The sequence below is a fragment of the Pseudopodoces humilis genome, chromosome 5, assembly GCF_049639895.1.
Source record: "Pseudopodoces humilis isolate 2021_Gansu_Grassland_sample_001 chromosome 5, ASM4963989v1, whole genome shotgun sequence".
Lineage (NCBI taxonomy): Eukaryota > Metazoa > Chordata > Aves > Passeriformes > Paridae > Pseudopodoces > Pseudopodoces humilis.
The window spans coordinates 7,449,707-7,464,423 of NC_142204.1; the positions used below are offsets into that span (position 1 = coordinate 7,449,707).

Consider the following 14,717-nt stretch of genomic DNA (forward strand, 5'->3'; position numbering starts at 1 on the left):
GCATCTCTTTGCATGTGTGTTGTCGTTTTTGCTGCTTACACTGAACTGTAGCTTGGCACACTTTTGTAACTTGACAGAAATTTGTCTTTTTCCTGAGGAACTACCAGAATTTCTAGTCTTCAGCCAGTGAAGATATGAGCATATTTATGTTACATATGTAATATATGATATTACCAGGTATTTAATGTATGAAAATATTCTATTAATTTATTATTGAAATATATATATATAATATATATTTTATATATATATATATAGCTATAGCTATATATAAAATTGAAATTATTATATGAAATTATTCTTTTTGTGGCTGGTTCTGAACTAATGTGTTCTTGAATACAAGGAGGATGTGGCTGTGACCTCACGGATAAGATCCTGAACTTGGACTTAGGTCTCCAAGACTTACTAAACAGTGAGGCCTTGGGCAGAATAGTTAATTTTAATTTCCTTTTGTGAAAACAAGCATAAAAATATTCCTCTGCCTCCCTTTTATAAAGCACTGCAATACATATCACTGTAATGTGCTTGCCCTCATCCATTACTTTGTCTCTTGGGCTCTCTTATAGCTTTTAATTTTCTTCAGAGTTCCATTTATTCCTGAAAATCTTTGCAATTTAGTTGTTGTTGGCTAAAGCTACACCTATCTGATGATCTTCTTCATTGCCCAGAAATTAGAACCATCAAATTGTGCTTGAAGCTCATAGCAGGAACACTGTACATGTGCACTGGGTTGAATGTCATGAACACATAGTAAATGAGTGGTGTTTTTTCCTTGCAGATATTGATGAATGTGCATTGCCCACTGGAGGACATATCTGTTCCTTTCGGTGCATTAATATTCCTGGGAGCTTTCAATGTACTTGTCCCTCCACTGGGTACAGGCTGGCACCCAATGCACGCAACTGCCAAGGTGGGTTCAAGAGCTGCTGGGAGACCCCACTGGATTGTGGAATTCTGACAAGTTCTAGCAGTTTTTGTGTTTAAAAGATGCCTTTCCTACGAAATTATAGGTAATGCAGTACACATCAGCCAGACATCTGAAGCAAAAAGTCTTTTATAATAAATATACAGGACATTTCAGTTACAAAGTAATTCAGTAGAGACTACTTTTTAAAACATTATTAAATAATAATAAAAAATTCTTACGATGAAGATTCCAATGGTGAAATGCTATGAGTTAGTTTAGCCATCAAAAGGAAATAGCCTGCTGTAACCTGTCAGCAAATATTTAGGTCTTGTCCACTTAGTGGCACTGCTGCTCTTCCTTTTCTTCCTCTTGCTGGTTGGTTGGGTTAGTGTTCTTCTTTGTTCTTCTGCCCTCCCCTTGCCATCCTGTAGTGATGTTTAACTGCGCCCCACGTCCTGTAGTATCTAATAGGACACTGTCATTGTCTGGCATCTGCAAGGAGAGGAAAAGCATGTGTTTAATCCAGTCCCCTGTTTCCATTTGGCAGATATCGATGAGTGTGTTGCAGAAAGCCACAACTGCTCTTTCAATGAGACCTGCTTTAACATCCAGGGCGGCTTTCGCTGCCTGTCTTTGGAATGTCCCGAGAATTACCGCAAGTCAGGAGATACGTAAGTACTTTATTTTTCAAGGTCAAACAGTTTTTTGGTGGCATGATCTCCTTAATGTCATGCCACTGATGACTGAACGCAGAGCAGTTTCTAGCAAATATGTATTGTATTGGCAGGCCTACCCTATGTTTTGCACACACAGGTCTGGTTTCTTTCTCATGCTCCTCTTTCTAAGATTTGCACCATAATGATCCCCACAGCCACAAGCAGATACTCTCTGGCTGGCTCCCTTGCAGGCAGCATGATGGGCTACATTCGGTTTTGAAATCCTTGGCTTTTATTTCAGAATCACACACAGTCTTTCCTTACTGTCACACTTCAGCTAAAGGAATCTTTTTAGCTCCCTCTCTGAATTCTCACCTGTACTCTTGCAAAGCATTGCAAGAATGTCATATTTTTGGTACCATTTAATTGAATCATAGAATATTAAGGGGTTAGAATAGACCTTAAAAATCATCCATTCCCAGCCCTCTCTGCCATGTGCAGGGACATGTCTGACTAGACCAGTTTGCTCAAGGCCATATCCAGCCTGGCCTTGAGCACTGCCAGGGTTGGGGCATCCACCCTCACAATAAAAAATTTCTTCCTAATATCTTATATAAATCTCCCCTCTTTCAATTTGTATCCAATTTTCACCTGTATTACAAAACCTGGGAATCCTAGCAAGGGTGGTAAGTTAGCTGCAGCTCATAACTGTATCTCTAACCTTGCTCATAGATAGTCTGTGCATTGTGGTGCAGAAAATAGGAGACAGCTCTGGGAGGAGGGGCAGCTGGCAGCTCTTTTATACCTATCAAATAGTGCCAGCAGAGAGAAGTTGTTGAAGACTCTCAGATGTGTAGCTAAAGTTTATGGCTGGTGAAGGTGATGCTTTACCTCCTGCCCTGTGGCTTTCTGGCCGCTAGCCATTCTTCCAAAGGCTGCTTTATGGTCCCCCTGTGTGTCCTGTACTCAGGTAAGTGTGTGCTCCACCAGCCAGGGAGGAAACCAAACAAATCACATTTGTTATCAGCCCACTATTGCTTTTCCCAGTCAGTGTCGGTATGGCCACCATCTGTTAGACAGACCTGAGTACTTTGTGCCTCCTCTGTAGAATGAAACCAACACTCATGTTCATCTTAGGAATTTTGTGGGTATTAGTTAGTTTGCATTCGGGCCTTAGTCTTTGAAATGTCATATAAGTGGCACAGCAAATTTATTTGATCAGAATGCTGGAGAGAAAGTTTGTGTGTAAACCCAGCTATTTATAAAATATGCTTGTGTTCTGAGAAGGCTAATAGGAATTAAATTTTAAATTACATTTGTCACATCAGTGACCAGGCAGTGCCTCATGATGCAGATGTTCTCTTTATTTGCAAGACTGTGGCTTCATTGGTATCCACATTTTTTAAAAAATGCAACATGCAATGGTCCACTAGGCAGAATTAGCAGATTTCTACTCTTACGGAGTTCAACTTATAAAATACACATCGCAGACACATTCCATTTCATTTTATCTCTTATCTGTATTTGACATCATTGGCTATTTGCAATCTTTTGGGAAAACAGTAGAATGTCTGAATTGTTTTTCTGTGTTTAGGTTGTTGGGCTCTGTAAATTAGGTTCACTCTGCCTAACTCAAACCTACTCATAGGGTGAGATCTTTCTGATGTGTTCAGGCTATAATTAGTCTGAGTCAGACACAAATCCTACAGCTGCTCAGTGAAATTCTAATTATTTTAATTCCTTTAGTTATAATCTTGTTGAATTTATTAGGTTTTCCCCTCTCAACAGCTACAGGTAGTTACTAAATGCATTGTTGAAAACATGTTTGCAAAAAGAGAATGTGAGTTCATTGTTACCACCGATGAAGTGCAGCGGTTCTGCCAGGTGCTCTCAGCTGGGACACGAATGTTGTACCAGTGTGCTGGAGTCAGGGTTTATGGGTGAGATTACCTGGTGTTCACTGGGGAGCACTTTCATAAAATAGCTCTTTAGCACCCTTTTTACATCCAAACTACTTTACATCTCCTTGACTGAATCAGTTCTGCATATACACCCCAGCAGGGATGATAGCCAGAATATCTTTGTTACGTTCTGCATGATAATGGCATTAAATTGCTTTTTCACCAGGCTCTAGAATCAAAGGAGTTGGCTTCTTATCACATCTAGTACAGATACCATTTTTTCTCTCCTTTTTATTCAAAACACATTCCAGTTTCACCAACTTGGTACATAAGAAAGACAACATATTGTTCCATTCCCATCAAGCTGGCAACTCAGGAATTTTTTTTACCCTGTTCCACATTACTTTCTTTGGAATAGCTATAATTTAATAAGCCTCAGTCCTGTAAATCCAAGCTTCTTTCTTCTTATTTTTCTTTAAAATCCTTATGTGCAGGCAACAGCACACAGTGATCCAGAAGCTTCTTTACCCAATACCTGTAAAGGAGAGTTTTTTGCATGGTGGCTGCTGCAGGGGTGAAGTAATTGCAGTATCATCCCAGGCTATGGGCTGAAACCTCAGGATGCTGTTTAGATACTCTGAGCTCCAGGAAGAAAGAGTCTGTGTTATCTTCCCCAAAGACAGTAAAATGCCTGGCCTGATCTAAATGGTAACAATTTTATTGAAGGCCTTATCTCTTTTACTTAAATTCTGCTTTTTGTTTTTCATTGATCAGTCTATGGGCTTGGTTTTTTCCCCAGGATAGATAAGATCTGCTGCTCCACATAATAGAATTCAACTTGCTGCAATGCCTTGCCAAACAATTTTTCTTTTCAAATTGCATAACAATTACCTTCTCTTTATATGGCATTGAAACATTTCTAATATTTATGCCAACAAAAATAGGAGAAAAGATAAAGAAGCATTTATGGCAACATGTCAGGTGTGTGCTGCATTGAGCCAAATGGGGAACTATTTGTATTTTCTAGACATGCCTGCATATTATTAAAGTTTCCTGGTGCTTATCATTATTAAGACATGTTTTTAACTCCTTAAAATTTTGCCAAAGTGTAACCAATGGTTGAAATTTTAAATGCCAGGTGTCTGACTCGGGCTCAAGTTTTGGCAAATTTCAGCCAGAGCTGTTCTCCCATTTCCAAGAACAAATGTAGAGAGGAACACACTGTTCTGTGTATTTTAAAGAAATTTTGGTGATACTTTTTAAAAATTATTTTAACAGTTTGCTGTCATGGTATGGAGCAGAAATCTGAAATTTGCTAGGAAATTGCTTTTGTGCTTTTTGTCATCCTTACCAAAATCCTCTGAAACATTTGAAATTACAAACTTTGTAAAATTGCATTCAGCCCTTTTTTTTTATAATCCTTGGGAAATTAACAGCTTGGGTAAACTTAATCCACTCTTCTATGCCAAAATAGGCTCAGATGTACCTGGAATCTTTCTGAGAGTTCTTTATTTAACTTTTCCTTCAAGTCCTTGAATGATAAGGATTTCATAGCCTCAGTTGCAATCAGTCTTTGTGTTTGGCTATCTGCCTTACTGCAATTTAATTCTTCCTATCACTAGAGAGGTCTTTTTCTTCCAGCAACAAAGAGTTCACTTCTGATTTAGTGATCCTGAGCTTCTTATTGCCCTTCAAAGCAGTCTGAGACATGCAGGCCTAACTCCCCAGGCTGTCTGAGCCTGCTCCCACATGAGGAGAGGAGCCCAGTCTGTCTGTCCTGGGCCAGACACAGCCCCAGCTTCACAGATAAGCGAGCTGCTTCTAGCAGAGGTGAGAGGAGCCAACTTGGTAAGAAGAAATGCATACTTTGAGATAAGGAGGCTGAATGTAGGGAGGGAAGGGTCTGAAGGTATGTCAAGGTGAGGTGAAGGAGCCTGGAGATGCTTCAGGGGTAGCAGGTAAAATGGGGTAAAACTAGAGAGAAAGCGGGCAACCATAGGGGTAAAGACGTTATGGTCAAGGGCGATTGATTCCAGGGAACTAGTGACAAGACAAGAGGACATCAGGAAGAATTTCTTCACTGAAATGGTTGTCAGGTATTGGCAGGGGCTGCCCAGGGAAGTGATGGAGTCCCTGTCCCTACAGCTGTCCAAGGAACCCCTGGACGTGACACTCAGTGCTCTGGTCTGGGTGACAAGGTGGAAATCAGTCAAGTCTGGACTTGATGGTCTTGGAGATATTTTCCATCCTTAATGATCCCATAATTCTATTCCAAATTTGGATGAGGACCATCAGAGGAAGGAATAATCCTTTGTGTGGGATGGCCACACAAAGATCCTGCGGGAAAGGATCTGTGCTTCGGGCTGTGAGGTGGATACTGAAAGAACTATATATCATCCAGGAGAGAATGGAGCAAGAAAAGGAGGATTGGCACTGGCTGAGTAGACAGTCCTGATGCCAAATATTTGAGTGAGCAGCAAGGGCCATAGTCTAGGAAAGGGGATAGGGAGAAGAAACTAGATTAGGAAAGATAGATGAAGGACACAAAGATAGGATGTAAATGCTCAGTGCTGAGGCGAAACAGAATATAGTTCTGTCTCCTCTACAGCTTGAAATGTTCTAGAGATTTTCCATCTCCAGACAGAAGGAGCACACAGGGTGCTTGTCCATCCTCACTACTACTCTCCTGTATCCTGTTTTCCTTCCTGAAGCAGGGCTCCAGATTCTCCTCTGGTTAAGAATTTTCTATGAAGACCAACTATCAGTTGGTTTCATTTCCTTAAAGTTCTGGTGTGTTTAAGGCAAAAACCACTTCCCTGCACAGCTGATCATTAGCATCAATACCCATGATGTGGAGAAGGCCCACTTGGACCTCATGGTGTGTTGAAACCTGCTGAAAAGAAGTGCACACCAATGATAGCACAAGCAAGAGCCTTTGTAGTGGAATATATTCTAGGAGGCCTGGAAGACTGTTCTGGAGCTCTGGAAATCTGCAGCATAGAATGTATAGTGAGGGTATAGCTCACTTACAAACTTGGTTAGTTGCTCAGCATGTTGAGCTGGTTTCCCTGTAGGAAGTAAATCATAAAGCCATAAATATTGCTAAAAAGTTTGTTTTCCTTCAGTACATGAGGAAATGTTGCATACCACTCAACTCCTTTGAGCACAATGAAGTGAAAACTCGACTCAGAAATTAACGTGAGGGAAGGCACAAAATATTTTTGTTCTTGTTTTTTGATTACAAAATGTTCAATTTATTATCTACAAATGTAATTCCTCTAGTTTTGGTATTTTATTTTTTTTTTTTGTCAGTGTTTGGTACATGAAATTCAAACTGGGAGTAATTCTTTGAAACCAATATTTCAGCCACATAAATAAACATAAGAGAAGAGAGTAGAAAGTGAGCTAAAATAACTGTGTTCAAATCCAGGAACAAACATTTAGCAACTTACTTTTGTAGCCCATGTACCTGATTTCAGACTTTTGCAAAGACAGCTGGCCCTGGGCTCTGGGCTGGTTTTCTCTGGCAGCACTTTCTGCCCCCTCAGTCCTCCCCTCTCCTGCTGGGCTCCGTCCCGTGCTCACAGTGTGGTGGCAGGACACAGGAGCTCTACAGGCAGCTCACCTGTCCCACGGAGCTGGGTGGCACCCGGGGCTTGAGCTGCTCTCCCATTAGTAGCACCTTGTTGCATGCCCCCACCATCTGATTTCCTCCTGCCCACTGAAGGTCTAGAGAGTACACTGGGGTTGAAATGCTCTTTGCTTCTTGCCTTTGTGGTGTGTGACCCCAGAATGAACTCTGGTTCTTGAAAGGAATAAAATTTTCTATCTCTCCTTTGTGGTTATTTGATGGAACAATTACTGCATTAACTGAACCTACAGTACAGTGTGCAGTGTATACCACCAAAGCATGATATAAAATTTGAATAATTTTAGCTCCTAGCTGGAGGCACATCTATCTTCACAAATAACTTTCTGAATCAACAGAACGTCCTTTTTCAAGTCTTTGAAAGGTGGAAGCTTTGGGTTTTTGTTCTCTTAAAAAATTCTGGCAATAGTTTAAAAATGTGTCTTACTTTTATAAAATAATAAGGGAGAGCATCTTTATGAGAGTGTAAGTGCTCATAAGCATGTACATGCTTCTAAGAAGTTGTACTTGAAGAAAATATTTCCAGTTAAGGAATTGTCTCAACTTGCTCCATGATTTCAGCAAAACCAAGTAGCCTCATGATTTCAACAACACCAAGTCATTCTCCTTAGTGGAGTTATTAATGATGTTTCAGAAAATAATGCAGAGCTCTCCATACCTAAAAGTACTTCAAGAGTATCCACACCTAATTAGCTGGCCATCTTGTGAGGACTTGTGTGTGATTTTTAAACACATGAATAAAATTAAGAATGCATTCAAAACTTCAAAGAATTGCTTCAAAGAACCACTTATGTTTGCAAGTAGTATTAAAAGAAAACATGCAACACATTAATTGAAGAACTGAGGGTACTTTTAATTAGTCTTCTTGAAAGTGCTGATTTTGCATATAATGAGAAGTTCCTGGAATTCAGATCACCGTGCACTGGCAGCAACGTGGGGCTCGCTTATGAGCCACAGTTCTCTTGGTAGCAGATACTGCTGATAGGAGCACAAACTCATGTCAAAATAAAGTAATGAAATGGACACTCAGATTTACTTGAGGTGGTAAGAAACAAACCATGCTTTTATGCTGGAGCACTTCTTGGTAAAGAAAGAAATTGTTTAGGTTCCAAAACTTCAACCTGTGGACCAAATACTGCTTGGTGTAGAGAGACTCTTGCACATAATTTAATTGATTCATAGTTTTGCACCAGGCAAGTTTGGAGCTAAATGCTTGACCTGATCATGATGAAATTCTGCAAATTCATCATCCAGCTGAGATTGTTGTTGTCTACCTTTACTTCATACCTGCCTGGAAGGATGTTTGGATACCTATGTGGTGATTTGGGCACATCTTTAATCTGAAATGCATACAAACTTTCCCAGTATGCAATCCTTTACACACTTCTCAAACCCACCTGGTACCATGGCATGTCAGATCTTCATTATGTGCTAGTAAAGTATAACACACACAGCAGTGACTTGGATGCCCATAGCTGTCTACCATATTTTCTGGACAAAGTTCACTTCTCTCTGGAACAGAATGCATGAAGACTGTGAATGCTGATGTATTGGTTTGTTGTTCCCTGCCAGCCTGCATGGGTGATCTCATGCTAGTGCTCTGGATTTTTCACTGTGACACAGTGCTAAGGGAATGAAAGAACAGAGGGCAAATTTCTCTCTCACCAGAATCATTCCCATGACTTAGGGCTACATAAGAGGGGACTGAATGTGTAGGCCACATGCTGGAGACATCAGGCCACTGGATCTTGTTTTCAGAGCTTGCCTAGATGGGTGTTAGATTGACTCTTGTTGGTTCTGATAGTACAGAGGAATACTGTGCCATATCAGCAGGAAATGTTCATCTTCAGAGACCAACTCCTTGGACATTCATGGTTTTCAGAATAATTCACTCAGTCTTAAAATACAGCCAGACATCCCAAATAGGACACAGACAACTCCCTAACCACTTAGAATCTCTTCCTTTACTGAACATACGTCAAAACAGCAAAATAATAAAACTTGGAGGGGAAAAAAGTGCCAGTGTTCTCCCTAGGAGAGCTTGGCTGATGTAAATGAAAATAAACTCTCACTCCCACTGAGGTGCCAGACTTGATCCATCTGTGCGTGCAGAGCAAGGGCAACACTTCTCACAATGGCAATGCTTCTCCCAAAGCTCCAGCTGCAGGCAAGTTCATCCTTATTGAATTTGTATCCCTTTGCAATATGGGTGAGGTGCCAGGCTGAAGAATGGATACAGGATGCAAGTCAGCCTATCTTTTCCCACCCCCACTGCCCTTGCTTTCCCTCCCACTCACTAAATGTGCATTAATCTTCCTCTTGTCTTGTGTTCTCACTTTTCTTGCAGTCACTGTGAGCGCTTGCCTTGTAATGAAAATAAGGAGTGCCAGAGCCTGCCTCTGAGAATAACCTACTATCACCTCTCTTTTCCTACCAACATTCAAGTACCCACCGACATTTTCCGCATGGGTCCTTCCAATGCTGTCCCTGGGGATAAAATTCAGCTGTCCATCATCAGCGGGAACCAGGAGGGGTTTTTCACCACAAAAAAAGTGAACAACCACAGTGGCCTTGTGGTCATGCAGCGTCAAATCACAGAGCCCAGAGACCTTCTTCTGACAATTCAAATGCGACTTTCCCGCCATGGAACTGTCAACACATTTATTGCCAAACTTTTTATCTTTGTCTCTGCAGAGCTTTGATCCCTAACTTACAGTCATCATTGGCTACTCTTTCTCTTCTAGGAGTAGCTTTTTTCCCCCCCAGTTTTAATAAAGTTTTAGTTCATCTGTTGCATGCTGCACTTGCATTTTATTTGCCATCATCATTACAGTTTTCCACTCTACCCTATAATTGAACATCCTAATTTGTGGAGATTCTTCTGTGTACTCTGCATCATAATACAAAGCAGAAGTTGGTGTCTAAGAGTTCATTATGTGAACATCCTGAGGACTGAGAGCTATTAATTTCCTTCACACAGTAGGGGAGTCATCTGATCATACACAGTTACATACGTTTAGGTCTAAATTTTCCAAAGGAAATAGGTACATATTTTGGACTGTCTCAACTGAGACATCTCTAGAAAATTTCATCACTTACGTGGCAAATAGTGTACATTTTCTGAAAATCTGTTAAAAGGGCATAACTTGGGCCCTTAGGACCCCTGAGGTGCCCCAGCACATCAGTCAGTATAAAAGTGTGAATGAAGCCAGATTCTCAAGCTGTCCTAATTATTGTTGCTGTGTTGTATCCTGTGAGCTAATGCTGATTTCCACCAGGTACAGATCCTTGTTCTTGCTTCTAAGGATGATACAAAATATAATCTCCTCTAAAGAACATTTATTTGAGCTATTTCATTTTGCTTTCTGTGAAATTTTTGCTGAATGGGAAAACTAATGACAGCAGAACAGCAATCAACTTCATAACAGCATTCAGCTACTAGCAGAGAGCTCCTTTCTGTTTCACAAGCTATATCCTGAAACAGTCCTGTCTTCAGGAACATTTGAAAAATATATTTGATTTGTCTCATAACACTTTTGTCTCTCCAGCTTTCATATTAAAATGCATAAATTTTGACCATTAAAGACTTTATCCACAACCATTATCACACCAAACCCTAAGTCCCCTGAAAAGTCAGTCAGAATTCCAACATCCAAATCTTTCTTCCTTTACTTTGACTTTCTTTGTTTACTTCTAGGCTGTCAAGAACAATGTAGACAAATACAACTGGAATTTCTTTGGAATTCTTTTGTTTTCTGAGTTGGAATAGGATTTATTTATTACACATAGTCCTTGTGCTGATAAATATTAAAAGCTCAGTCCCAGAGATATGATCCAAAAATTAATGTTCTACATTACCCTGGGCTCAGTTATCTCTGCTGCTCATTACACAGGCAGAAGAGTCATTCCATAGAAGAACAGGGAATAATCCATGCAAATGCATCTATAGGAAAAATACCTCACTGTGTATGTGCTGACAGCACAGTCAGGGTACAAGGGTAGAAACTGGGAACCTCCTAAACCAAGATCAGATGCCTTAGTCTCCTGAGCACAAGGAATTACTCCATTAACTGGAAGCTGCAGGCTCTCAGGCTCATCATCAGCCAGCGCCTGGATGGGTGCATGATCACAGCACTCTGCCAGAATATTACATGTTCCCCAAGGCAAAGTTTATCCCAGCTGACTGATAGGAGTTCCAGTCACATAAGGAATGCCAGTGTTTAATAAGCCTGTTGACACATCTTTATAAAGCTGCCAGAAGTTGCCAGTGGGGATAGAGTCCCAGGTTTGAATACTGAGAGCACAAGCCTGTGCTGCTTGAGCTAATGGGGTTTATTACTACCAAAGAAGCTGTATGTAAATGCCCTCTGGCTACCAGCTCCTTATGAGGCCATAATGAAGTAGGATAAATATTCAAAAATAAACTTAATTTTTACAAACATGAATATGTATTTTTTTGGCAGGAAAAGAAGGGAGTTTGAGAACTTGGCCCTCGGTGCTGTAAAATGCTGCTACATTAATTGTATTTAGCAAGGAATTTAAGAACACAAAGCTCACGTTCCCCTGTGTTAGATGCTTGAATGTTGCAGTGTCACTGGGACTTTCAGGAGCATGTATGCAGTTACATAGTGCTATTTATATTTTCCAAATGAAAATGAAACCACAGCTCCTGGTCCAACGAACTTACTGATTGAATCTAACAGACAATATGAAAAAGAATCATATCAGGACCCTAGAAGAATGAAAAAAATATTCTCAGGAAATAATCAGAGAAGCTGAGATGTTTCTTAACTTTCTTCTCTTTAAATGAAAATGCCTAGAGGGAAGCTGATCTCCAAAGCTGCAATTTGTGCTAGGGGCAGAAAACTTGAAGGAAAGATGCAAATAAAAAAGTTCTCAGGACTGAGGATAAAATTTCTGCCAGTCACAGTCCCCACTGAAGGAGAACATGAGCAAAAAGGAAAACATCAGCTAATCAGAAGATGAAATGCAAAGATGATGTGTAAGGATAAAATTATAAAGTATTATGAAAACAGAGCATATAATTTATAGCAAATACCAGGATTTGAAATAGATGTTTGTTGTCAAAGAAGTTAGTCCAGTTTGGAGATGTCCAAAAGGTGAAGCAATGGGAAAACAAAGTGTTATCAACTGCACTTTGGATATGCTGGCATGAGGCAATTAGCAGGGATAGTAAAAGAAAGGAGATCAGATAGTGAGCATAATGAAAGAACAAGTTCCAGTTTAGCACTGTGGATGGAGCATGCAAAGAAAAAAAAAAGAGGGATTTGTAAGAGGAGAGACAAAAGGTGCAAAGAAATAGAGTTGACACAGACATTTATCTGTAACATGTGTGGTTATGAGTTAGATGGATCTAGAAACTCAGTTTAAATGAGAACTAACACAAATCACTTGTGACCATTGTGATCCTCTGATCTGTACCAAAGTCATGTCAGAAGGCTTTATCCCACAAGTGAGAATCATGAACGCGAGTCTTACTTAAGACTTCATCTTACACAAAATTATGGCTTTATTGGCAAAGTATTTCAGAAATATTTGTATTTTCCTTTTGTTCCAGCTGAAGTCAAGAGTAAAGCTCCCTTATATTCCCAGGAAGAAGCAAAAGGAAACCACTACTGAATGCCTGAGACACTCCCACCACAATGTTTTTTGCATACAAATTCTATTACCTAAATACAGCTGTGGTAATTCAGGATGTTCTATGCATTCTAACAGTGCTTTATCAGTAATAGTGTCCCAAAATAGGTTATGCAAGCCACTGTTTATAAATGAAGTGTCTAGGATGTGACAAGATTCTGTAGACATATAATGGTGGGAAGTAAAAGGTCTCTTTGGCCTGTATATCCTGGCCAGTCTCAAAGCATCAAGTTCAGAGTGTGAATATCAGGCTCAGCTGGTGTTTATTAACTCAGCTCTGTTGCCTCCTTATGGACTGTGACAGTTCACATCTGTTGAAGCACGAGTTCCTTGATGTTGTGTTTTCCCCTTACTTAACTTCACACAGTATCAGCATGTTTGGCTCCGTTTTCTTTGATGAGCAGAGGTGGGAACATGTAATAAGAAATTACTGATATATTGATTATAAATAGAGCCATAAAGACCATTTGAGCATCAGAAAAAAGATGGTTTGTAGGTGTGGGCTGGGATAACACATTTTGAGAATAACAAGAATCATTCTTTTTTAGAGGTATATAACAAACTAAATCTTCCCTTTTTTGATTTCCCTTTAACTCAGTAAATTTTTCTCACTTTTAATCTTTCAATTCCCCCCTCCAACACTGCAGTATTTTCTTTTTCCACTTAGGAATATGTAGAAATGGGCAGGTCAAAGTTGAGATAATTTGTGGGGCTTAGTCCCATTTTAAGTCCCAGCACAGCCCTTTCATCTCTCGTGAACACAGAGTGGGTATTGTGTGAAGTTCTTGAACTGTAAGTGACTTTAAATTCACTCTAGTGGACAAGGGTGAGAAGTCATTTAACTTTTAATAGACTTTCAAGGCCGAATGAGCAGCTGGTTGAGATGGAATATGAAATGACCTTTACCATTTCCCCAAACTCAGAATTCAACCTTTGAGGTTTTAAATAATGTGGTTAAGTTTTTTCCTCCCCTAGTTTCCCTTCCTTTCTGTTTTCTCACTTCTTTCAGATGGAAAGGGGGGGGTGTGAAAAAAAGACTTAAAAGAGGCTCTTATGGCTCTTGCTACACCAATAATCATGAAAGTTGGCCCTTTACATATTTATGCCAAGTTTCTAAAACAGAAACAATTCTTTCTGTTTTACATGACTGAGTGGAAAAGGCTGGTGCAAGAAAAAGGGGCTCCACTGAAATTGCTGAAACCAGGCCAGCTGAGGGTCTCATTGTTGTCACTGTTTGTTCTTGGAAAGGGACATTACACGGCATCTTGGGCACTACAGTTCTTGTTTTCATGTGCCTGGCTTGAAGAACTGGGTTTGAGAAGGTTTTGACTGCAACTCTGAGGCAAACCAAGTTCTTCAGGGATCCTGAAATTCTGATGATCTGCGTTTGTCTAAGTTTTTGGGGTGAAGAATCAACACTTATATCAACTATTGTTTCTAGCTCCCTAGTTTGCAAAACACAAAGTATTTAATATTCAGTCTATATATTAAATACTTTTTGCTTCTCCTAGTGTCAGACTAGAAAAGACAGATACCATCCGTTGCATCAAGTCTTGTCGACCAAATGATGTCAGCTGTCTGTTGGATCCTGTCCACACAATTTCCCACACTGTCATTTCACTGCCCACGTTCAGAGAATTTACAAGACCTGAAGGTAAGTGGTTTGTTCCTTGTTCTGTTTAATAGACTACAGCATATAAAACCTCCACCGGAAATCCTTGCCTAAAGCCAGACTCGCTACTGATGCAGTAAATGTTTGCACAGCTTCAAATTATAGCTTACTATCCATTTAATTAAAACATCTGATATCCAGGAGTTTTAATTTTATGGAGGAAAGAAAGTCATTCTGAGCTCTAACTCATACTGCTTTCCAATCTAAGGAAATATTGACTCTAAATTCCCATGTACCACATTTACTCACACAATAACCATATGCCCCATGACAT

General features: G+C 40.0%; 1 protein-coding gene across 2 annotated transcripts in view; it reads left to right on the forward strand.

Moving 5' to 3' along the window:
- FBLN1 (fibulin 1) overlaps nucleotides 1-14,717 on the forward strand; it is a 79,088-nt gene that overhangs the window by 43,490 nt on the left and 20,881 nt on the right. The window contains exons 13-15 of one of the 2 annotated variants that reach the window (XM_088055790.1): nucleotides 779-910; nucleotides 1,455-1,578; nucleotides 9,461-9,906. In XM_088055790.1, the coding sequence (XP_087911916.1) occupies nucleotides 779-910; nucleotides 1,455-1,578; nucleotides 9,461-9,815 (611 nt within the window). In that variant the 3' untranslated portion in view covers nucleotides 9,816-9,906. Of the gene's footprint in view, nucleotides 1-778; nucleotides 911-1,454; nucleotides 1,579-9,460; nucleotides 9,907-14,282; nucleotides 14,426-14,717 lie in introns of those variants that run through there. The other variant, XM_005526997.3, reaches the window with a different exon arrangement.